The sequence below is a fragment of the Heloderma suspectum genome, chromosome 3, assembly GCF_057233095.1.
Source record: "Heloderma suspectum isolate Gila_16-S chromosome 3, 16-S_ref, whole genome shotgun sequence".
In the NCBI taxonomy this organism is placed as follows: Eukaryota; Metazoa; Chordata; class Lepidosauria; order Squamata; family Helodermatidae; genus Heloderma; species Heloderma suspectum.
The window spans coordinates 100,966,019-100,991,966 of record NC_139460.1 but is presented as its reverse complement, the minus strand read 5'-3'; the positions used below and the strand labels follow the sequence as shown (position 1 = coordinate 100,991,966).

Genomic DNA, 25,948 nt, shown 5'->3' with positions numbered 1-25,948 from the left:
AGTGGCCAAGTCGCAGAATGGTGGATTCCATTCAGAGGGCGAACAAAATCGCCCCTACATACTTTCGCTAAGCAATTTTACTGTAGTGGTCAGTTGAGTCTTATCATTGCAGTTTGACACACATGCCTAGAAACTATTGAGCAGATTCTCAAGAGTTATTGAGGAGCTGAGTCCCTAATTTATCCTTGTCTTTAAAAAATGGACACAATTACTCTGTCCTTGTTAAAGGGATTATTTTGCACGTTGTGATCCTACTTTTCCACTAATGGTGGCTTAATAGTGACTAGCACTGGAGTTAGTTAAATCATAGTTGTTCATTTTCCTTGTTGGAAGATGGGATATTGGATGTGATACTTTATTTTCATGTGGGACTGCAGTTTTAAGGAATTCCTGTAGACATCAAGAGAAGAATTAAGGACAGAAACTGTGGAAAGTGCTCCTAAACACACCTCTCATGTATTTATAGATCTGTACACTATTCTGTAACATCTGGACATAGTGAAATGTGAATACACAATCTATTGGCTCCGATGTTCCTCCCTCTGTACTATACAAGGAGGACCACAGTTGTTGTTTTTTTAAGAAAATTTACTTAAGGCTCACTACAAGTATATTCTACCCCGAGAAAAATAAAATAGCTCCAGTTCTGCACTCTCATTTCAGCAGTGCAACGGATTCAGCACTTATGTGGACTTGGATCAAAATAATAATTGTATATTTTAATGGAACAGCCACTCCATTAGTCTTGACGGGAAGACCTTCTTGGGACATTCTGTTAACCGTAAGGACAACAAATACATATCGGGTCCTGCCAAGTTAAAACCAGGTGAAGAAAAATCAAATTGTGGCTCAATTGATGTATGAAAGATCAGATTCTGATCAAGCTCAGATTACTCAGTAAGCCCTGTGATGGAAATATTGACCTGTCAAATTTATCCCAGTCTAAAATTTTAAAAACTGTGAGGCAGTATTATGACATGAGAGATCCCAAAACTCCATAATCACAATACATCAGTCCCCAGAATTGTGACCTCAACTAATCATGCCTATTAAAATCAATGGGGCACGGTAGTCGTAGCCAACTTTAGTCATGTTGATTTCAACATGACTTCGATGTGCTTAACCTCCTCTGAATTGGGGCCAATAAGTTGCTTGTTTGTCCTAAGGATATCACCATATGTTTTGTACATATCTCACAGCTTAGTCAAAATAGGATTTTTGAGTTTACATTTCATTGTTATTTCTTTGCCAAAATGAACAAGATCTCCACTGGATATGTACAAAACTCCCAGAAAAGTTAGCAATTTGTCCACAAGTATAGCGTGAAAGCAATTTACTGTGACCTATTGTCTTGCAGGGTTTAATAAACCACTGAAGTGGTATTTAATACTACATTTCCACCAAATGTCAGATTACTTGCTTTGACATCTGTTTTGAGTTAGCACAACAGCTGTGAGAAGCAGCTGCAGCCACTATAAATTTGCTTTGAGCAGCAGGCTAAAGGGAATGTGGATGGAAACTGTACAGAATATAAGAAAAAGGAAATTCCTTAAGGACAGGAATCATCAGTTACTTAGCAGAAATTCCCACTGATAGAAGTCAAATGGTTTCAACACCAACCTTCAGCTTTGGAGTGAATGCAGAGATCCTTTTATAACATTTAAGCATTCTTAGCAGTTTTGAAAGTTAAAACAAAGAGAAAGTGTAACGACATCAGCTATTTTTCCTCCAAAAGATCTGCTTCCTTAGGTCAAAGGTATGCTAAAGTTGCCTACATGGTGCATTATATCTTCTCAAAAGAAAATGGTAAACTATGGGTAAATAAAGAGTATAAAAACTTGATGCAGTCATGTTTATTATATTTAAATGTGTTGCAATTAATCATCAATCCATCACCCTTCTGAGGTTGAATCTATCAGAGATTATTTTCTGATTTTTTTGTACTGGAAACTCCCCCCCCCCCCCCCAACCTGTATCATACTAGGAACTTTGGGCCAGCTGGCTTCCAGTTACTTAGCCTACAATAGCAAGTTCTCTCACTGATCCATCTTTATAAGCTGCAGATTTATCCAAATTTAATGAAATTGTCACATACTGTACTTTATGCATTTCATCTCAATTTATCTTTTTACAATTTCTCCCCTCTAAATCTATGTGTATATATAAAACTGTTAATACTTCATGCATCTGATAAAGTGGACTCAAAACTTGTGCTATAAGACTTTTCGCTATTTTGGAAATGGAGCACCATAATAGAACAGTATCCCTTTTTACTAAAAAAAAAAAAATTGGGAAAGTCCACAGAATCCCTTCATATTAGCTACATATATATTCACACAGTGGTCTGTGAAAAATGTGGTGAAGATTTTTCACATCAAAATCATCATCATGTTTCACATACATTTTCTAGTTGTAATCCCATATGTCTGTAAAAGTAAATATACAGTCAGGGACAGAAATATTGGAAGAAGGATAACTGTTTTGGCAGTTGGCCTCCATACACCACCACGCTGAAGTTGAAAGGAAACACACCCAGATGGGAGCGAAGTCAGGACTTTCAGCTGTAATTCAAGGCGTTTGACAAAAGTGGGGCACTAACCATTCAGGAAGGACAGCCAGTGGCATACACCCCCCCCCATCGTTGGTGGCTCATAAGTAATGGAACGAATGGCTGACAAGCAGCTGCATGGCCAGGTGTGGCCATCGTTGGTGGCTCATAAGTAATGGAACAAACCAACATCATTTCAAACTTCAGGATCGCCTTTAATACCTGGATGAAAATTCTTTGCAGTCAATGACTGCCTGAAGTCTGGAATCAGTGGACATGACCCAATGCTGAGTTTCCTCCCTCGAGATGCTTTGCCAGGCCCTTACTGCAGCTGCCTTCAGCTGCTGCTTGTTTGTGGGTCTTTCTGCCTTCAGTCCTGTCTTCAGTAAGTGAAAAGCATGCTCTATTGGGTTGAGATCAGGTGACTGACTTGGCCATTGAAGAACCTCCCACTTCTTTGCCTGGAGAAACTCTTGGGTAGCTTTTGCAGTATGTTTGAGGTCATTCTCCATCTGCAATATGAAGCGGTGTCCTATCAGTTTGGCAGCATTCGGCTGAATCTGAGCGGAAAGTATAGCCCTATACACTTCAGAATTCATCCTGCTGCTTTTATCAGCAGTCAGGTCATCAATAAACACCAGTGACCCGGTTCCATTGGCAGCCATACATGCCCATGCCATAACACTGCCTCCACCATGTTTGACAGAGGATGTGGTATGCTTTGGATCATGAGCTGTTCCTTTCCTTCTCCATACTTTTCTCTTCCCATCATTCTGGTACAAGTTAATCTTGGTCTCATCAGTCCAAAGAATCTTATTCCAGAACTGGGCAGGCTTTTTTAGGTGTTTGCTGGCAAAGGCTAATCTGGCCTTTTGGTTTTTGAGCGTTCACAATAGTTTGCACCTTGTTGTGAAGCCTCTGTATTTACATTCAAAAAGTTGTCTCTTGACTGTAGATGTTGACAATGGCATGCCTACCTCCGCAAGAGCATTCTTGCCCTGGCTAGATGTTGTGAAAGGGTTCCTCTTCCCCATGAGCAGAATTCTGCGGTCATCCACTTTAGTTGTCTTCTGTGGTCTGCTAGGCCTTTTGCTGTTGCTGAGCTTGCCAGTTAATTCCTTCTTTTTCAGGATGTTCCAAACTGTTGTGTTAGCCACTCCCACTGTTTTTGCTATCTCTTTGATGGGTTTATTTTGTTTCCTCAGCCTAATGATGGCCTCCTTCACTCGCATGTATACCTCTTTGGACCTCATGTTGGGGGTTCCAGTGAACAACTACCAATTCATTTATTTCATTTATTGCATTTATATCCCACCTTTTTCCTCTTGAAAGGAACCCAGGGTGGCTTACATTATCCTCCTCTCCATTTTATCCTCACAAGAACCCTGTGAGGTAGGTTGGGCTGAGAGTCTGTGACTGGCCCAAAGTCACCCAGTGAGCTTCCATGGCCGAGTGGGGACTAGAACCCAGATCTCCCGGCTCCCAGTCCAACACTCTCACCACTACACCACACTGTCTCTCAGTGTGTGGTGCATTACTAAATGCAAATGTAACATTCAGAACCACCTCCAGGCCTTTTCTCTGCTTGATTGGTCATGGGGTACCCAGGAAACAGGCCACACTTGGCCATGCAGCTGCTTGTCAGCCATTCATTCCATTACTTTTGAGCTCTTAGTTTTTTTTACACAAAAATCCATTCCTGGTCATCTCCCTGCCATCCCCACCCCCAACTTTTCTTTGTTTCAGGAAAGATTTACAAGTTACCCAGAGATCTACCAGTAGATCTGCCCACCCTGCTATAATGTAGTATAATGTAGCTGGATTCAGCAATGACCTTTTCTTGAGCACTAAACATTTCTTGGAAACATTATTCAAACACTATCTGTACTCAGCTTTGACAAAGAAAGAAAATGTTATAAAAATAAATGCTGAAGAGGTTCCAATTGATATACTGTACGCTAAACCCTTGCCTAGTCCAATGAAATGAATAAACATACTGTTCTCCCTGATGTTTGGCTGTAATGGCTTTGGGTTACATTCTGCTCAGTGCGCGTGTGTGTATTCATTTATAGATTTGAAAATGGAAGAGAACTCAGATGCAAGCATTATAACAAAACAAAAAAATGGGTGAAGGAAGGAAGTGGCAGGGTAGGGGAGAGCCTATCTTGAGATATGAATGTCCCAAGCTAAAAATGTCTTTTGAAATCAGGAGCTCCTTTGCATGTGCAGATTGGCCACTTTCACTGAAATGAATGCATCCCCCCTACAAGCACAAGAGATCTTCCTGCACATCCAAGCACAGACACAGCTCTGGATCAGAGCAATGGTATTGTAACTGTTAATATATATGGAGAATATTCTTATTCTGTCTCTACTATGAAGAATTTCCTAGCATGAACTTTTTGCAGCTAAATCAAAATGATCATGGATACAGGTTTTAGAAATATTTCGGCATTATGCTCTTTTTTCTTATACTCATACCATTCACCTATGCATTGTTTTTGAGCATAATATTTATCTGCAAGGAAGCTGTACTACATATAATTTAACTGCTGATCTCTGCTTCTGAGAACTGAAGCTTACCTCTTGTACTTGGGAAAGAATTGTTGAGCTGTTCCATGACCTCTTCTAACCCTGTGCTTGTGTCCTGGGGAGGACTGAGCAGATCATCCTCACCTAAACAAAACCCAAACAGAAGTACAGTGCTTTTTAATAGGAGCGATAAGAAAGCACCTCCTACATAAATAGTGCCACTGGTTGCAATTCTGTGACCCTGAACTATTCACTTGAGACTTATGCAAGCATCAGTTTGCAGAATTGCAGTCAATGTGTACTTAATTCATCCTATTTAAATCTTTTTTTAAAAAAATAAACCTTCCTGGCTAATAATTTAACAGAAGTTTTAATATATATGCAGACACACATAGGTTCCCCTCATCTTTTTCTAAATTATCTAGCTTCATCCATTTATGAATATAGGCCTGTGAAGGTAAAATAAATTATTTCAGAAGTCGTAAGTGTCTATACTAAAAGAAACTGTATAAGTAATTGCTAGAATGAATGAGAAGTTCCCATTACTACAACCAGTTTTTGTGTTGTGAGCGGCATTCCAATGGTGATGTGGCAAGACCGGAAATATGTTTTCTAGCAAAGCAGAGCCGACAAATACACAGCTATATTAGTATTAATAATTTTGACCATTTAATTGTATCAGATAAAAGCTGCAGACAGATTCATTTGTACTCTGAAGGGCATTTTGGAAAGTTTAACATGGCACAATGCACTTCTTCTTTTGAATAAGTCCTATGACCCAGTGACAAAAGCAGCATATAAATGGAGAGTTCAGATGCCACAGAGGGTTTTTCCTGTAGAATTGTAGCACTGCTACTGTTCCAAGCTTTTAGATTAATATGCATACTGAGAGTGCTATATTAATAATAATAATAATAATAATAATAATAATAATAATGTTTGTTTTAGTAAGAGAGAAGGAACCTGGCAAACCTATTGCATTTCACAAGTCCCATATTATTGAATTACTGGTAAGACTTAAAGTAATCTTTGCTCTGTAGCTATTCCTTAACTTTTACACTCAACCTGATTTAATACCAGACAGCCAATCCAAAAACAAGAATTAATTCAAAATACAAAAATTAACTGGTTAGATCCAGTGGAAAGCCAGTAGATGTCACTTTAACTAATTCCTTGTGGTGGCTGTCTCCATATTCTGAGGCACTCATGTGTAGCAGCTCATCATATAGACTGGATAAATTTGTGTATTCTTGCCTTTTTTTGGTCCTTTTGGGCAATTTCTGGTGGCATGAAGGAAAAGCAATCTTATGGCAGGATCCAACTGTGCCTTCCAATTGTGCCTTGCACGGGCGGCCAGGTCCACCAATCCTGGTGTGTGGGCGGGCAGCCCAACGAGCCCCTACCACTGACGTCCACAATGTAGCACTTCTGGGGGCAAGCCCCCAAATGAGCAGAAATGCCCTAAACAGCTTGGGACCAGGTTAACTGAAGGATTGCCATCTTCTATCTATACCTACTCGGACGTTAGGATAATTTTTGGAGGCCCTTCACCACATGTCCCCCCCTCCCATGAGGTGTAGCTGGTGTTTCCCAGGGAGAGGGCCTTTTCACTTGTGGTACCCCAGTTATGGAACACCCTCCCCAGAGACACTTTTGTCTTTTTGGTGCAAGGAAATAACTTTTTATTTTCTCAGGTTTTTTAGCATTAACATAGTTTATGATACTATGTTGTTCTGGAAGTTTAAAAATCTGTGAGAATTGCAGTGCTATTGTGAATTTTCTGTTACATTGGTTTATTATCTTAGAACTTATTTTTATTGGCTTTATTTTTTGCATGTAATTACTTTTCTCTTATTGGAAGCCACCCAGAGAACATTTTGTTATTGGGTGGTATTCGAATGCGGTGAACAGTAAATGCTTGAACATAACTGAGAGCTAATTATCAGGCTTGTTTGTTGGCGGTGATGGCAGTGATGAAGAAACAGTACTTCACCACCACTGTTCCATCCTCAGAATGTCATTGAGTAGAGCTTTTTCAGAGCTTTTTAGCACAGTGATACTGTGTTCTACTCCTGTTTCAGGGGCAGTAGCAAAGTGAAGCTTTGTGGGACTATTATTAAGAAATATGGGACTTGTATTATTGGGTCCATAGGGTTCCATCTTATCTCCCATGCTGTTTAACAGCTATGGAGCTACTGGAAGAGTTAATCTAGAGATTTGGGATTAAGTGCCATCAATATGCTGTTGACATTCAACTCTATTTTTCCTTGACACGTGAATCAGTGAGGTGGTAGAAGAGTTAAATTTGTGATGGAATTTGGTCATGGGCTAGAAGAGGGCTAAAAAATTGAAGCTTAGTGCTAATAAAATGTACTGTGGGAAAGAAGATTCAGTCTGTCTTAGATGTGGTTGCATTCCCTTTAGAAAATCAGATGCAAAATTTGGAAGTACTCCTTGATCCAGCTTTGACACTAGAGGCTCAGGTATCCTCAAGTGGCACAGAGTTTATTTTATCAGCTTCGGCCAACCTTCCTGCAACCTGGTGCCCTCCAGATGTTTTGGAAGGCTGGTTAGGCTGATACACCCTCTGAGATCTTTCCTTGCAATTATTGCTACCGCTCTCCCCACTATAGCAAGTATTGCTGTCTTCCCAGCTATATTGTTTTTCACTCACAAATCCTCATATATAAATATAGATATATAATGTATCACATTTCTGTCCAATTAATAGAGTCCTTGGGGCAGTTTACAATATATATTGTTTATAAAACATCTAACATAGCTATTTAATTTACCTATCATGCTGCTGCTATGATGATGATGATGACAATGATGATGACATTGCTAACCATTATATAGGATAATTAAAATGCTTATAAATGAGTCACCAGGTGGGATTAGCATTGTCAGTAAAATCTTGCTTAGTTCCCTTTGAGAATATAAGAAGAGCTATGCTGGATCATATCAACAGCCCATTAGTCCAGCATTCTGTACCGAAAGTGGCCAAATAGATACCTATGGAAAGTCCACAGTAGGCTGTAAGTTCAAATATCCCCACTCCCCACTCATGTTTCCCAGCAACTGGTACTGCATCATACTGGAATGAATATATAGCCATCATGACTAGTAGCCATTGATAGCCTTATCCTCCATGAATTTGTCTAATCCCCTTTTAAAGCCATCCAACTTGATGGCCATCACATGTTGCACTCTTAAAAAATATTTTTTTATTTAGAGTATTTATAGGCTGCCATATAACAAAGTTCTCAGGAAAGCTCACAAGAATAAAAACAAGTGATATTTCTGGTCCATTTTGAAAAACAGCCCCACATACAAGGCACTGTGTAGTTCAATGAGGAGGTTACTAGGGCATGGATTTCCTGTTCTTACATGAGACTCCATAAGATCACCCTGTGTGACATCCCCCTGAGGGACTCTACATTGGTATCCATAGGCGGAACAGCAGAAAAAGCCACATTTTGGACCAGGTGTGTAGATAATTACTGCAGGTATGTGAGAATTTTTTACCGAGATTCTATATAAGGGCCCTTCCTTTCACCCTGCTATGTTGTCAGTTTGCCCTCTGCTTCTTATAGGCATTCCAGTACATCAGCTGGGGCTGTCTCCCTCACAGTTCAGCAAGCATCCTCTCAAACCACTCAGCTCATGTCCCAGAGAGTCTTCTCCCTGTGGCAAACTTTTGCCACCCTAGCTTCCAGCAAACAGACCACTCCTTTTCCATTTCACTTCCCTTGATGCATCTCTTCAAATTATTTATACGACTGCAGTGATGTCAGCTCAGTACCATAAAATTGTCCAAAATAGCATTTGTGTGATTTCCCAGTCACTCCTAACACTGCTCACTCTGTCTCTGATTCACACACACAACCATTTTTCTTAGTGCAACTTTTTCATTAATAATGATACAATTTCTGTAGCACAATATGTTATTTCCATGTAGTGAAAAGGTTGTAGATTGGGATGGGGGAAAAGGTAGTGGTATTTGGTTGTCATTTTGTTTTTTAAGTTGAGGAATGTGTGCCCCCATATCAAAAAAGGGAGTTCGTAGCCTTCACAACAACAGCGACAGAACTGTGTAAATGAAAGATCCACCTGGGCATACAGTGCAGGTGTGGGGGTAACCTTCCAGGTATTCAACAGTTTTTCTTTTTCAGGGTTACAGGAGGGCTCCTGCACTTGAATGGTTATGGTGCAGCAGGGAACACTTGTGTAGTGAGTTTGTTGGTGCGCACTAAGATGGACTTCACAGCATTCCTATATGCTGTTGATAGCCACCTAGAGCCCTGTGTAGTTTGGACTAACCAGCAGCTTTATAGTTAATTACATAGGCCTCTCACACACCTTAAAAGATAAGGGTGTCATGCCTTGATTTTCATGGAGGAGCTGAGTAACTCCCTCTCCCATGTTGGAACGTTGGAGCCCTGTTCTCAGGGAAAGGGTGATTGATTTCCCAGCCTGTGATGCTCCGAGCACCTTCAGGAAGGAAACCCCCCACCCTCCCCTGAGAAGGAAGTGTGTTTCACATGACAGACTCCTGAGCTGAAGGAGACATCTATAAACCCAACCCACAGACTTTGTTCTCTGGTCTCGCTCCAAGCAGGAATACACGCCCTACCAGCCTGGAGAACTTTTGCTGGTCCTGGCAGAATGACTTCTCATCTATCTTGGGGGCCCAGATAGATACTCAGCTGTGACAGCTTCACTGGCTGATGAGAGGTGTGAGCTTTCTTTGTATATTTATTCTGCATCCATTTTCTATCAATAAACTGTAATTCCTTTCACAAGTAGTCTAGTTTCATCTTGGTAATCCAAAGAATCTATTTTGACTTGGACCGGACAGAATCAGGGTCCCCAGATCAATAAAATTTGGCAAAGCATACTCAGCAAAACAATAAAATATAACTTTAAGAAGTCTACAAAAGGGAAGCTTGAGTAGGGTGGTAGTAGAGTTATCTCACTCATCAACAGTGATGTCACAGACGGAACCAATATACCTCTGACCACTGTACAACAAAACTATACAGTACTTAGCATTAAGATTGATTGCACTAGCAGAGGGCAAAAATGGCAAAATATTGCAGTTTGAATGTAAGGAAAATGTGACGCCAACACAAAGGGAGTCCTAAGTTGAAAAAAGAAACTGAGATTGCGTAAAACAAATAACTACCACAAGAAACTTTGTTTGGAAAGGTTAGCCACTAATTGAAATATTATTAACCAAAGACTTGAACGTCAGTTGTAGACAATTCCTATCATTCAAAAACCTGATCTGTTTCATCTTACCCATAGATTCTGAAGTCTGACTTCCAACTACACGGAGAAGCATTGGCTGATTACTATCTGACCTCTGTAACAAGGTGGGAGGAGAAGACTGAGTTGTACCATTCACCTTGGCGTCCACTTGAGGCTGAAATACCAGAAGGAAACAGCTTGGTTATCCTACAAATAAGGAGGAAGAAAATGACCAACAGCACAATTCTATACAGATTTACTCAGAAGTCACTGAACTCAGTAATACTTTCTCCCAAGTACATGCGCATAGGATTGCAGTCTAAATACTCATCTTGTGCAGTAATGCCACAATGTTTACATTAGGAGTTTTCCATTTAATTATTATGTATATATGTGAGAGATTTGTGCTCAGATAGCCAATGATAATACTGTACTTCCTACAGTTGATAGCAGGTTTAAGCTATATATGGTAAAGTGGTCAAAGGTTTGCTACTGTAGATATTGTTAAGTTTTCAAGCCCTGATTAGGATAAAAAAGGAAAGACTGAGGACTCGCCTGTTCCAGCAGCTGTCTCAACCTGTGCAGCTGTGATTCCAGCTGTTTGTTGTGATCCTCCAGGATCTGCATCCGAGCTTCTAGGCGGCCTTTGTGCTGACGAAGCAGCTTAGCTTCTGCAATGAGTTCAGCATCTCGTGGACTCTGGGGGGAAACTGGCATCATCTCAGGTGGGGATGGCAGCGGAGATAGTCCTTTGTGATCATGTTGCTGCTTCAGCCGGTCATATTCTGCCTGCAGGTTTCTATTGAAAACAGGGTAGAAGTGATATCTTAATATCTTTATGAAAGATATTTCCCATTTTACCCCATTTTATAACTGGAATGCAGGTCATTATCACTTGTTTTCACAGATTAGATTTGGGGTCTAATCCCTATTAAATTAAGATTTTTAGGCTGAAATTCTTGAACTGGAGTTGAATAACAGTTGCTGCCGTAAGGTTGTTGAAAAGTCATTATATTGATTGCTATAGAATACCACTATTACATTTCTAATTCAGAAGGCCTGTTCTTCCCTTTCCCGTAATATAGATTGTAGAGAAGGGATAGCTGTATTCATCCCAAACCTGTGCATTTCAGAAATCCTTCACAGTTTACAAACAGGACTCTAAATTTACATTCAAGCCTGATGAAATGTATAGATAACAACCAAAGTTAAAGTCATTTAAATAAGTGCTGTGAAGTGCAAGCATATTTGTTCTGCTACAGAATGCACATTTACTTTACAGATAATGCTAGGGATGATTTGAGAACAACCTGTTTATCACACTTTGCAAACATTAACTAATCCAGACAGCTAAGAAGTATTTCACAGTCTGATTGTATTCTAGTACAGTAATCATACTCGGATCAGTTACATTTGAGTTTAAGATTCATCATCCATTTGTCTCTGCACAGCTGATCACAGTTTCCCTTTACTCACATTATTAAAATATGTCTCTACTTGCCTAAAAATGAGGAAAGTGATTCTGCAGTACAGATAGTGAGACGAAGAGAGTATCTTTATGAGAGTGACCCGTCTTTTCTGTGTATAAGCTTTACTTATTTTTTCCTGAAAAGGAACATTGCTGTACAGCCACAGCTTATTTTTGCCACAGATTTGTTGACTACCAAGAAAAACCCTGCCAAACTTTGATTAGGGCTTACTTCTCTTGAAGAGAAAGAAAGCTTCCCCTGCCCCCCTGTCTAGTAGTTACGTGGTGCAGTTCAACTGGTTGCTGTGAATCACTTTACGAGAGATTGATATGCTTTCATTCATTAAGTGACTGCTGTGAAGGGTCCTTGACACAGAGCCTTGAATGATAAAAAGGAAAGAGGGAGCACGGCATGACATGGGCAGTCTACTATTTCTTTAGAACTCTACCCTTATATGTTGGTCTCACTATCTACCTTGTGAATGCCGGAGGTATATACTGGGCTGCATGTTATCCATTCATAATGAAAATTATGCACTAAAGCAACACAAATTTTGCACCAACAAGAGCTGAGGTCCGCAAGCTATATAAGTTATACAACATAACTAACTTTGCATATGTTTATACTTTCAGCACTACTCTTTTAGGAAATGGCTGTTTTTATTCGTTTCCCAGTGACATCTGCAACTTGCATTGAAATCAGAGGGATGATGGATAGAAATTTATCTGGCAGAAAAATTCTGCTATTAAATTTAATATTCCCTACATTGTTTTTTTGAGTTCTAAAAGTCTGATTTTTGCATTTTTTGAATGATGTAAGAAATAATTCATCAATATAATCAGCAGTACATTCTTTAGTCCAAGTGCTAGTTAAGGAAAACGAGGTTTACAGCCAAAACAATAATTATTTGGATATCTCCTTATAAAATTCTTAGGAGAAGAAAAGAAATCCTCTCAGTATATTTCACCAAGCTTAAGCCAGTGGGTGGGTGGGTGAGAGAAAGCACAGACCAAGGACAGCTTCTGTGGCATTGCCCACGCCAGTCAGAATTAGGCTCAGAAAAAGATAATTTCTTAAAAGATATAGATGCAGAAGGCAGAGAAAGAGAGATGAAAGCATAATCCTCTCAAAATGAATGAGAGCACAGGAACTGGCAGTGTTCTGTAATCCTCCTTGCCAAACTACAACCTGGGCCAGGTATTATTATTTGCAGTCAAACTGATGTCATTGCATAATAAAGCTGAGATGCCTCCAAACTACTACACCTTATTAATATGAGTAGCTGAGAAGAATAAGAACTATTCCATGAACAAGGAGGCACTTCTTTAAGAGAAATATACAAAGCATTTGGAACACGTTTAAATATCAGCAATTCAAGTGTTGCATAATTTATTCATAAGCCATGAATAGTGCTACTATAATTATTTGTGAAAGTTAGACTAATATTGGTTTGATGGATGAAAATTCATTTAGGGTCCAATCCTATGGAGATAGGCGGCTGCCTCTGAACTCAGAGGCAACCGCCTATCCAATGCAGGGCAGGAGCAGCGCGGAGGGGATTGTCCCCTCTGTGCTTCAGCTGCCCTGCATTCCCAGCTAGACAGCCAATTTCAGCTGTCTAACTGCAGGAAGTTGGAGTGGGGGGAGGGGGACGCCAGACGATGCATAGCCGCATCGGAACGGCACTTCTGCCCACTCCGAGACGCCCTCAGGAACACCTTGTTTTTGCCACTGCTTTTCCGAGCATAGGGCTGTTCTGCGCTGCCTACAAGGAGGCACGGGAGTGGATGGTCAGTTCTCAGGGAACCAACCCATCCTATGGCCATCTAGCCACTGACTAGCAGTCATAGGATTGTGCCCTTACTGTAGTACAAGGTTGACATCTACTAAACCACCCTTTAAAAAATCAAAGCATTTGTTTCATAGGCCTGCAGAGCATCTTGGAATGAACACAGCTAGCTGGAGGATAGGGGAGATGAGAAGAGAGAGGAAGAGCTTCCCATAAGGGTGCAGTATTGACAAGTCAATACTGGTGAGGGCACTGACAGAAGATGGAGCATCTGTCTTGAACTTCCTCCCAACTGTCTTTCTTCCCTTCTTGATACTTGATCACTGTGAGGGGCCTGAGGATTACTGACCACCTCTTTTGCCACCATCTTCAACACATATGCCCATACTACCCTTATAAACAAATCCAACCTTCTCAAGAATGCGGTCACAAGTGAACAACTGTAACTTACTCCCAGGGATTATGCATATTCCTAGCAAGCCTATGCTACCTGTTACTTTTCAAGCCAAATCTAGTCCACCTGATATGTGTTTGCTCCCCCTGCCCCGCTGTTCTTTTGCAGTCCCAGTAGGCAGCTAAACAGGAAGTTTAAATGGACTGTTTCACATGGGTGACAAATTGTACTGGGAAACAGCATAGGAACGTAGGAAGCTGCCTTATACTGAGTCAGGCATTTGGTCCATCTAGCCCAGTATTGTCGACACTGAGTGGGAATGGTCTTCCAGGGTTTCAGGCAGGAGTTTTCCCAGCCCTACCTGGAGATGCTGGGGATTGACCTTCTGCTTGCAAAGCATATGCTCTATCCCTGACCTACAGCTCTTCCCCTGTTCAGTACATTATTTTAAATGTATTATTTCATAGCATTCATATTCCAGGAACCTTCTCTCACACAATTTTGCAGGGCCTTGGACAAGCACAGGCAAGATGTGAAATGCTAAAATACATTAAGGCATCTTTTCAGTTAAATTGTTTCACATTTCTGACTGTTACAGGTTTTGTGTTGTGCTTTATCATGTTTTATTATCATGATGTGAACTGCCCAGAGAGCTTTGGGTATTGATTGGGTGGTACAGAAATACAATAAATGAAAAACACACACACAACGTTTTAAAGAAGAGTATTTTCCCCTAGATTACATGAAGCATTTATTGGGCTTGGTGTACTGGAGCTCTTAGGAATTTTCTTTTTATCAACCTCACCATGGGTATAGGACCATCTGCTGTTCCATGTGAGTAAAAGTACCTTGTATTTTTCAATCACAGTAACTTCTTTTGTCTATCTCAAATCTCATCTAAAATGCCTTTTTCCCATGGTTGTTTTTTCTGCATTACTCTTAGTGCTATTTATTGTTTAATTCTTCTATAGGGCATTTTGGGAGACAGTTTATACGAAAACTGCTTCCACAAAGTATCATTCTTTAAATTGCTCTATTTCATTAAATGATGGCAATGGTTGTGCAGAAGGCAGCAATCATGCAGCTCTTGGCAATAATTTCATCATTAACTTTTACTCGTCGTATTACAATAGTGGCTAAAGGCTCCAGTGAAATTGTGGAACCATCGCTCTAGGGTATGAATATAATACTCTTAAGCTTCTCACACCAGATATAATAGATTGATTTCAGACAGCAGTCCAATTTAAAAGCAAGATACAATGAATGCATTACAACCTCATTGCTAGGCTGTGTATGGGCAATTCTTATTTTGAAGACCCAATTTTGGCTGCAGATGATAAGGACATCTTTCCTCCAGTTGCACTAATGTTGCTGTGAATCCGCCATATCTGGAAATTGCTGGTTAAATGCTATTTTCTCCTCCTATTACTATTAGCTACTATTACTAATGTGACTGCTAAGTATGTGATTTAGCAACTGTCATAGGCACGTGATTAGAAAATCTCCATGACATAACTGATGACAAGACACAATCTTCCATCCCTCTACCCCATGCCTGTTTGTATCTCTATGGATGAATACTTACCTGCTGTAGTCCTTAAGCGTTTATGTAACCCTTCAAATAATAAATGTGGTATCTTGAGAAAGGATAGCTCTATTTTTTCTTTTCTGTTGTTAGGCTGCCTAACAACAAAGGATTCCTGGGTCACTTTTCAATAAACATTGAAACAATCCAATATACAAATAACGTAATACCATTTAAACTAACACAATCTAAGGGCACGTTCGCACAACACGCAAGCCCATGATGGGTGTCTAGCCATGCACTGCAGGTTGTTTTGCCCGATCGGCTGGCATCCGCCAGACGATTGGGCAAACAACCCACAGTGTATGGCTTATTTGCCCCATCATCCCCCCTCCCTCCCCCTCAGTCCTCCATGGGACTTGGTGGCACACCCATCTTGTCTGCCGCCAACTCCCCCTTGCCGGCTCCAATCGCAATCTTGATTGTGATTAGAGTCCTTTTAAAATTATTTTCCCGGCCCTGTGCCCGGGGGTGTGCGCATTTTTTTTTTAAAGTTAAAAGTGCTCCTGTGCCACAATTTGGCTTTGGTGGGAAAGCCAAGTGCCTGTCATGGACCCTGCTGCCCCCAAGGGTCCATGGTGGGGGCTTGGATTCCCCCTCAGCCGATTTTTGCATGGGGGCACTTTTAATTTAAAAAAACCCCCACATCTGCGCACATTCCCTAGGCTGGGGAAGTGCAGAACAATTTCCCAGTCCCATTTTTGCGCACAAACAGGACTGGGAAAATTTTTTTTAAAGGACTCCAACTGCGATCAAGATTGATGTGGGTGAAGGGGGGGTGACAGCCCCTCCAAGGTGCCATTTGGACACTGCTGGAGGGGCTGTCACTGGCAAGGGGAAAGAGCATGGGCAGCGGCTTCGCCGGTATTCGCTGCCCACCCAGCAAGAGCGGCGGGGGGGGGGGTTGCTGTTCTTACCAAGCGGCTTGCTGCCTGATGGCCATTACCCATGATGGGTTGGCATTTCTAGGTTCACACGACATACCAAACCCTTATGGGAAAAATGACCGCTACTGCAGATCATTGGTTTTTGGGGGGGTTGTTTGGGAAAAACAACTTACCCTGATAAGAATGATCTGGGTTCACATGACACACTAACCCACTGTGGGCCATCACCCATGATGAGTTAGCATGTTGTGCAAAACCAGTCTAGATTTTATGAAGATTTTAAAACATCTTGGAAAATAAAAAGTTCTTCGCCTAGAGCTGAAAAAAGCATAACATAGGGGCCAGGCAGGCTTCTCTGGGCTGGGTATTCTATAACCAGAGTGCCACTGTTAAAAAAAGCACTCTTTCCCTAGTAGCCATCTGATGAACTTCATGGGCAGGGGCAGTCAGATAAGGGCCTCAGCTGAAAATCCTGAGTTCCAGGTAGGTATATATGGGAGGGGGAGATCCTTCATGTAACCTGGCCCCAAGCCATTTAGGGTTTTAAATATCAGCACTTTGTAAAATAATACCAGCACTTTGAAAAAGACTGGAAGTCAATGCAGATGACAAAGCACTGTTGTAATATGACCATCTCTTCTACTCCCACTTAATAATTTTGTTTCCCTATTTTACACCAACTAAAATTTCTGGACTCTTTTCAAAGGCAGCCCCATGTACAATGCCTTGCTGTAATCCAACCAGGAGACTATACAGCATGGGTAACTGTATCAAGGCGACCTGTCCAGATAGGGTTGCAGTTGGTATATATCAGCCTAAGCTGTTAAAAAGTGCTGTAAGCCACAGAGACCACTTGTGCCTCCAATGACAATGCTGGATCCAAGCACCCTCCCACACTACAATTTGATCCTTTATGGCAGGGGTGATTAACCTTTTTCAGCCAAGGGCCAAATTCAATTTCGGATAAGCTCTCGGGGTCCATAAGCCAGCATTCCAGCTGTGGTTGGGGCTGAAAAATCCAACTGCTCCCAAATCCTATTGTTACCAATGTAGAGTGGGAAGCATGTCTATTCAAAACTCAGCGGGACAAGGCTCGGAAAGAAGCAGGACTGAATCACTCCACAGCAGTTTCAAATAGCATTTCCACTCAGAAATAGGCATGAACATTGTGGGTGAGTTCGCGTGACACGTTAAGCCACGATAGTTTATTTTTCTGAAATAACAAAGATGACTTATTATGTCATCTGCATGCATTTCCCCCCAACCACAGTGGTTTATTTGACCAAAATAAGCTACTATGATAAGCCATGGTCTGCAGTGAGGTTTATTTTAGCCACCATGGCTTATTGAGTCATCTGGCACTCCACTGCGGATAAAGAGCATTGGCCAGTGAGCCACTTGGCAAGAGCGGAAGAAACCCTTGCAGCTCTTGCCCAGTGGGGTGCAATTGCTCATCACAATCAAGCCACTGCCCATGCCCCCTCCCTGGCTGCAATCACAATTATGATTGGGGTCAATTGCCTTTTTTAAATGTTTGTGGTTCTGTTTTTGTGCACAAATGGGACTGGGAATCTGGCCTGCTCTTGCCCATAATTTTCCCCTATATGCACAAATGGGGCTTCCCATCTGCACACATCGGGAAATGGTATTTTTTTGTTGTTCGGGTTCCTGGTTCTGAACAGGTGTGCTGCAGCGGGAAACCAATGGACATTCCCCCCCCTTTGCACCCGTGCACATTGCCCAAAACATGCCCAGGTGCAAGGGAGGAAGCTGGCTTCTTTCAGTTTCCTGCTGCCATGCTCCAGCACAGCATTGGAAAAACGAAAGAAAAACAATAAAAAGAGTAGCCCATTAAATCCCCAATGCAAGTCAGTGAAGACCACCTCCACTGACTTGCACTGGGGATTTAAAGGTGCCCCATGAGGAAAATCAGGGGTGAGGCAGTGAAATCCACCCCCCCACACATACACACCACTTGCTCAAAAGGGGTTCCAAGTACAAAAAGAAAAGGCCAAAAATTGGGGTAGGTGGGTGAAATCCACACACACATACACACCCCACCGAGAGCTATGAGGGCAAGCCAGTCCTTGGTGGGGTGGTAGATTTCTCACACACACACACACACACACACACACACGATTTCCAGTATGGGGCACCTTTGCATGTCAGTGCAATCCAATTTAAAGGGGTCCACTGGATTGCACTGGACTGTAAACGTGGGGGAGAAGGGTCAGCTATGGGGTCAAGGTTTAGTAGTACTAAGAGGGAAATTAAACTGCGGCTAAACTTACATTGTTTGTAACTAGTGAACCCTACTGGAAATGAAAATAAACTTGGAGATAGCATTTTTCCCCCCTGAAGTTTCTATTTAAAGCAGGAGCAGCAGAAAGTAGCTCTCCGGATGTTTTGGACTTCAACTCCCAAAAGCCCCTGCCAGCATGGCTAATGGTCAGGAATGCTGGGAGTTGAAGTCCAAAAGATATGGAGATCTACTTTCTGCCCATGTCTGATCTAGAGTGCTAAGTAACCCATCTTGTCAGTTTGTATACAACATATCCTCAGCTATAACAGAAGCAAATGATACGGAAGAGGGAAAGGGAAGGATACATACAAAGCCTTGACTGGCAACATTCCATTCTCCTGAATATTAGTTGACAAAGACCACTGGCCTAAAATCTACAAAAGAGCAGTCTGACCCATTTATAAAAAACATGATATATGGAGATGCTTGCTTGATATTGCGAGTACTGAAGAAACAGCAAGCTATAGGACAAACGCGTAACAAACAGAAGATAAATAGGAATATGTGGGAAATAGTTTTCAAAACAATCGCTCCAATCCCAAAATGCAGGGCTTCATGTATTCATAAGAAGAGCCTTCCTGGATCAGACCAAAGGTCCATCTAGTCCAACATTCTGTTCACACAGTGGCCAACCAGCTGCTCTCAGGAAACCCACAAGCAGGACCTGAGTGCAACAGTGCCCTCCTGCCCATGTTCCCCAGCAACCGGTGTAAATAGGCATACTGCCTCTGATACTGGAGGTAGCATATAGCCATCAGGACTAGTAGCTATTGATAGCCTTAAAAAGGTAAAGGTGTCCCCAGCCAGTCGTGTCCGACTCTAGGGTGTGGTGCTGATCTCCATTTCTAAGCCAAAAAGCCAGCGCTGTCCGAAGACGCTTCCTTGGTCATGTGGCCAGCATGACTGAACACCAAAGTGTATGGAGCGCTGTTACCTTTCCCGCCGAAGCGGTACCTATTTATCTACTTGCAATTTCTTGCTTTCGAACTGCTAGGTTGGCAGAAGCTGGGACTGAAGACGGGAGCTCACTCCGTCACGCAGCACTCGGGTCTCAAACTGCTGTCCTGCTGACCTTCTGGTCTGCAATTCAGTGTCTTAAACACTAAGCCACTGAGGCCCGCATTGATAGCCTTATCCTCCATGAATTTGTCTAACCTGCTTTTAAAGCCATCCAAATTGGTGGCCATCACTACATCTTATGGTAGAAAATTCCATATTTTAACTATGCGTTGTGTGAAGAAGTACTTCCTTTTATCTGTCTTGAATCTCCCACCAATCAGCTTCATGAGATTACCCAGGTTCTAGTATGAGAGCAGGAGAAAAATGTTTTCCTATCCACTTTCTCCACACTATGTATAATTTTGTACACCTCTATTATTCATCCAGGATGAGGTAAAAATATGCTTGTGCATGGAGCCATACGTTAATAATTCCTTTCTATATACATCTATTGAAAACTTGTGTGCTTACACACAGGATTAAAGGTAGCAACAAATACACTTGAAATTAGCTAGCAATTTTAGTCAGGCCAAAATCATGCATGATTTAAAAATCACAGAATAGTGTCGTACATCTCTGCATTACACATGACAAATGGGTAAATGCATTTATCATTATACGACATCTAATTTTTATCTCAAAAGTAAACAAAAATGTATCTGACAAATTTGCTGAACACACTTAAAACATATATTCCAACCACTTTGCTCATTGTCTTGAATGTTACCTCATGCATGTATTATATACTATATATGCATGACCATAGTAACTATGTAAAACTCACCTGTTTTCTTCCTCCAGGTCTGCTAGGATTCTCTCTAGCTCACCTCTTTCTTCACTCTCCAAAGAAATTAGAATCTGTGCAGGGCTTCGAGGCTGACTGAGTGGAGATTCCTGATTCAAACTTTGGCAGTAGTGCTGGATTAACAAATGCTCATCATCTCTTAAAAAAAAAAAAAGTAGGGAGGGGGGAGTGGAGGAAACAACATTAAGCATTTCATTTATCCTTATAGTTAAGAGCAAGGGAGAGCAAAACAAAGTGACTACCCCCAAATTTCCACCTAGTCAAAACTGACTTCTATATACTTTGCCCCTCTAAGGTCAAGAGTGCAATTCCTAACCATGTTGTTTGTGTTCACTGTTAGATGAAACACAGGACTCAGGCTGAATGTATGAAATAGTTTACAAGCTGCTCTGCTGATAAATTATGTGCTTCATTCTGCCTCAGTTTCAGCCAGTAGGAGTGGCTTCCTTCAGACACTGCTAGAATTCAGGCAGAAGATAAGTCCTTGATTCACACAACTCGACAATCCACCACAGCGGATCAGCCATGGTGGGTTGTCTGTCATGTTGTGTGAACCCGGCATGATTTCCACAGGGGGGCTTATTTTTCACAAACGATGCAGCCTGAGAATCCTTTGCTTGTTGTTGGGTTGTTCATACTGATGGTGGCTTCTTGTGATGGCCAAACCTGGCAGGGTGACTTCATTATGAGTTGTCAGGAATGGTTAGAGAGCTGCCCAGTAAGAGAAGCAAAAACCCCTACCACTCCTTGGAATCTCACCAGTGCCACCACCATCCTCCCTCATCCTTTCTCAGTGTCCTCCACCCAGTGCTCCTGAAAATCGAGAAGAAAGGACACCAAAGAGTGTCCTGAATGCGTTGGCAGTTATTTATTTTTTGGGTCCTGCACAAGTGCACAGGAGTGAATGTCTGCTGCTAGGAAATTTCCATAATTTCCCTCTCAGTTTTACTGCATGGACATGAAATGTGCACAATTTCCCCCTCCATTTCACTGTTCTGCCATGAGATTTGCACCATTTCTCCCTTTGTTTTACTGCTTTGCCTTGAAATTCGCGTATGTTTAGCAATCCCGCTCACTGCTCTGTAACCCTTATGTAAATGTGACAGCTATGGAGATCAGTGGAGGGAGGCGACAAGCATGAAGTGGCGGGGGGGGGGGATCCAAAAGTGTCTGGCAGCTGCAGAAGAGAAGGAGCTTTAGGGGTGGGGTTGGTTTTTTTTTACTTCAGTAGAATATGAAGCAGCCTTTTTTAAAAAAAGGCTTGCTAAAAGGGGAACAGTGGAGGATGAAATTGACAAGGACATTGATGAGAGGGGTATATTGGTATGTTTGGCTAAAGAGTGGACAGGTGGTCTTGTGCAACAGTGCAAGACATGGAGGCGAGGGGGAGGTTGCGAACATGTTATTGCATTCATAAGGGGTCAGCAAATTAATTTAATTTGGCATTCTGATGGGGGGGTTCCCTTGGGAGCCAGCAACCCCAGAGGGCCAATTGCAGAAAAAGTGCTGACATAGGGATCGAGGAAACAAGGAATTCTGCTGCAAAAGCACCTGGGTTTTATGCCGGAAGCTGGCAGGAGGACTGCAGGGGGACACACACAAGCTATAGCAAGCCACAGGGCGCCTGACTGTCTGTCGGGTTAGCAAGCGAACAGCCAACCATGGTAGCTTATTCTCAGGGTGGCTTAGCATGACATGTGACCCCACCCACTATGTGGCATATCAGTAAAGAAGTCAAAGCAGTTCCCCCGCCTGAGGGAAGTAGTAGAGAATGTTCTGGAGCCCCTAACACCCAAAGGTTATTCAAGGAGTCCTGAGGTATGAATGCAGAAAGGCTGAAATGTACTTCACTAACAACTTAGTTGATATTCCAGATAGAATATGAAGTAAAAGGATGTGATCTTGTGTATCAGCAGATTTTTCCTCACTATTTCAGTATGTTTAACCTCCATTCTCCTGTCCCTGTTCTCCTCAGTTCTGCATACTTCCTTCTCTTTGGATAGGATGTCCTTATATCCTGATTTGCTTCACTGCCCTGAAGTGTGAGACAATCTGGATTGTCCACTGACTCATTTCTCAAGGGACCTCTGTGACAGGTTGCCTACAACTAGGCAAAGAGCTTTCTCTATTGTGGCACCCCTTGTGTGGAACACCCTCCCCATGGAGGTGTAGCTAGTGTCAATCTTCCAATCATTTCAATGCCAGGTCAAAACTTTTCTGTTTGCCCAGGCCTTTTAAGCTAATCAATCTGTTTTATGGTTTGTTTTTTACTGAAATTGTTTTATGACTGAATTTTATTGTTTTATTTCATATTTATTGCTCAGTGGACTGATATATTTTGACGAAGGGCAGTTTATTAAATTAAATAATATTTTGCCCTGCAGTGCCATGGAGCGCTTCCTCTGTCTTGTTTTGAAATCAAGATGGAAGAAGCATCAGTTGTTTCTGTGTAGGTGTTAGCAAGTAACAACTTTTGTGTCCTTCATGGTACACTGCACATTTATAATGAAGGTTAAAGCCAGCATATGTCATCATACCATTAACGTATTGTCTTGGATTACAGCCAGCTCCTCTATTTCTGGTCTTGCATTTGTTGTGTAAATTAGTTTTGCTGGGGTTGTAATTTTGTGCACCTTTTATTACTAGGTTTAATAACATTTTACACGGGCTATTTTAAAATAAAACCACAATAAAGATTAAAATTGTGGAGAATATAATGAGTAAGACAGAATTACAGTAATTATGTCTGTGGTGACTTACACCTGGTCATTGACCTTGCAAATCCATAGGACTACCTTAGGCAGCAGGACATAAGAAAGAATAGAAGTGCTGCAGAGCCTACATTTACAGAAATTGAGAATGTGTATTGCTCAGTTAGTAGGTCATTTATGTTAAACTTTGAACAAATAATGCACTTTTGTAACTCAACCAGAAGTGCACCTCCAGCCCCTGTTGCTTTAGTTTATTTATTAACATCATTTGTATACCACCCAGTTAGCAATGTCCTCTGCACAGTTAATAATAAAAGTTACAAATCATAAAAATAATCAAGAAAGCTCTAAAGACCAAATAGAATAAAATAAACTATAGTACAAACTAACTAAAATCAGCAACAGCAAAAAAAAAAAAAAATTAAAAAAAGCAAAACGAAAGGATCTTAAAACGATTTTACAACACCTTCAAAAATAAAAAGATCTTCACCTGGCATTGAAAATACTGTATCCCATAGGCACCAGGTGAACCTCTCTGAGAAAGGCATTCCACAATTGGGGTGCCACTGCCAGAAAAGGCCTTTCTCTGGTAGACACCCGCTGTACCTGATTTGGCAGGGACACCCTGAAGATGATCTTGGGTTGGGTAGGTAAATATGGGAAGAGGAGATCCTTTGGGTAACCTGGCCCAACCCGTTTAGGTCAAAGTTAAAACCAGCACTTTGAATGGGTATAACTTTTTTTTGTGCTAGAGAGACTTCCTCCAAACTTTAGCACTCTAATTATTGTTTTTATCTTGCATTTTATGTTGTCTGTATCTGTGTCTGCATGCTCTATATAGCTATGTGCATGACTGCCTGTGGGAAAAAAAAGCAATTCATAAATGTTAAGAATAAATAAGGCTGCAATCCTGTACACACTTACCTGGGAGTAAGTCCCATTTAACTCAGTGGTTACTTCTGAGTAGACATGTATAGGACTGCACTTTTAGTCCATTCTCAAAATCTATGGATACTAATTTTCAATTTAGTTTTGGAAAAGTAAACTGCACTGAAAATTCATGTAGTAGTTTTTAATCTTTTTAACAGAGTGCTTTCAGGGAAAGCTGAAGCCTTTTAACTTGTTCAGTGAGTACGCATGGAAAGAGTAAAAAAGCACAGCAGCAGGCTCAGTGTCCTTTCCTAGCTGTATTCATTGAACATCTGAACAGACACCCCCCCCCCCCTTCAAATGTACATGTAGAGGTCTCTGTCCACATCACTGGGAATTGCTGCTGTAGGAGAACTGGATTACATAGACAGAGCCCTCTGTACAGCTGCACAGGTGGGGGCTCTGTTCAGGCTACAATGAAGGCATGTACAGCAGGAGAAGAGGCTGCAACACAAACCCATGTAAGTTAATTGAACACGCATATTCAGTGAGTGAACAGAGCTTGAGGAGAAATGGTGTCTCGTGCACAGGAACTTTAGACCATAATTCACAGTTTATGGCTAGTGCCCAGTGAATCAGTACCAGGAGTAATGCACATCTTTCTTGATTAGTAGCAACAGTTACTACTATTATCACTTGCAGTGCTTTGCCAATCACACTTAGTGAGAATAAAACCCTGTAGCATAGCAGCCTATGTTTGCTCAAGCCAACTGACTTCAACAGGACAAAGATGTTAGTGGGTATGCACCCATGAGACCATGTTACCTCTATCCTGCAGTGTTCTGCACTGGTTGCAAAGTTCTTCTAGGTACAATTCAAAGTGTTGGTGATTACCTTTAAGACCCTAATTTGGTTGGGCCCAGAATAACTGAGAGATCACCTGTCCCCATTAGTTGCCCACTCCCCAAATTCGATGGCAACAAGAGTTAGGGCCTTCTCAATGGCTGCACCAGTACTGTGGAACATTCTTGCCCCATGAAGTACAGATGTCCCACTCTCTGGTTATCTTTCACCAATTGTTGAAAGTATTTCTATTCTGGCAGGCTTTTGCCTGCAATGTATCTACTGTTTCATGTAAAGGTTAATTTAACTGATCTCTGCCTTTGTTGCATTTTTTCTATTTTTAATATATTTTATTGTTGTACTTTAATTTTTTATTAATATTATTATTTGACATTGTGAATTTAAATTGTTGTAAGCCACACTGAGTAGTGCATAAGCATTAGAAGGGCAGGATAGACACCAATACATTAATAAATAAAGTAGCAACTTTTATTTAAGAACTTCCAATCAAAATCTGAAAGCATATACACAAGATAGAATCTCATGATTTCAAGAGATGGTATATTTACATGCTCTCATTGGGAGAAATGCTATCATTCAGGTATGTTCCATTGGTGTTCTCCATTTCTGCTAGCCTGTGGAGAAAAGAAAAATATAAGAACAATTTATATTCTTCCTGTTAAAAACACTATCTTAATATAAAAGCAGAAATGAAATTTTGATGACTGTAACAAGCAGCATGACAGATCCTGGAACTGTAGCCCCCACAAAACCTTTCATTTGTCACTTGTTATTAAGTTGGTCTGCAGTTGTATGCAAGGGTCTGCTGTTCAGTATACATGACATGTTGAAAACTTCATTTTCTTTCCACTTGAATATTGATTAAAATATACTTTTTTTTTTTTTTACTATATCCACCCACTCACTGTCCCTTACTTAGACAGGAGAAACTGCAAAGATT

General features: G+C 41.3%; 1 protein-coding gene across 1 annotated transcript in view; it reads right to left on the bottom strand.

Moving 5' to 3' along the window:
- The window catches only part of DMD (dystrophin), a 1,907,270-nt gene that overhangs the window by 16,192 nt on the left and 1,865,130 nt on the right, over positions 1-25,948 (bottom strand). Inside the window, exons 72-76 of the mRNA XM_084843968.1 lie at positions 25,557-25,622; positions 20,543-20,701; positions 10,889-11,132; positions 10,385-10,508; positions 5,132-5,224 (exon numbers count right to left, since the gene is read on the bottom strand). Of these exons, the coding sequence (XP_084700094.1) occupies positions 5,132-5,224; positions 10,385-10,508; positions 10,889-11,132; positions 20,543-20,701; positions 25,557-25,622 (686 nt within the window). The remainder of the gene's footprint in view (positions 1-5,131; positions 5,225-10,384; positions 10,509-10,888; positions 11,133-20,542; positions 20,702-25,556; positions 25,623-25,948) is intronic.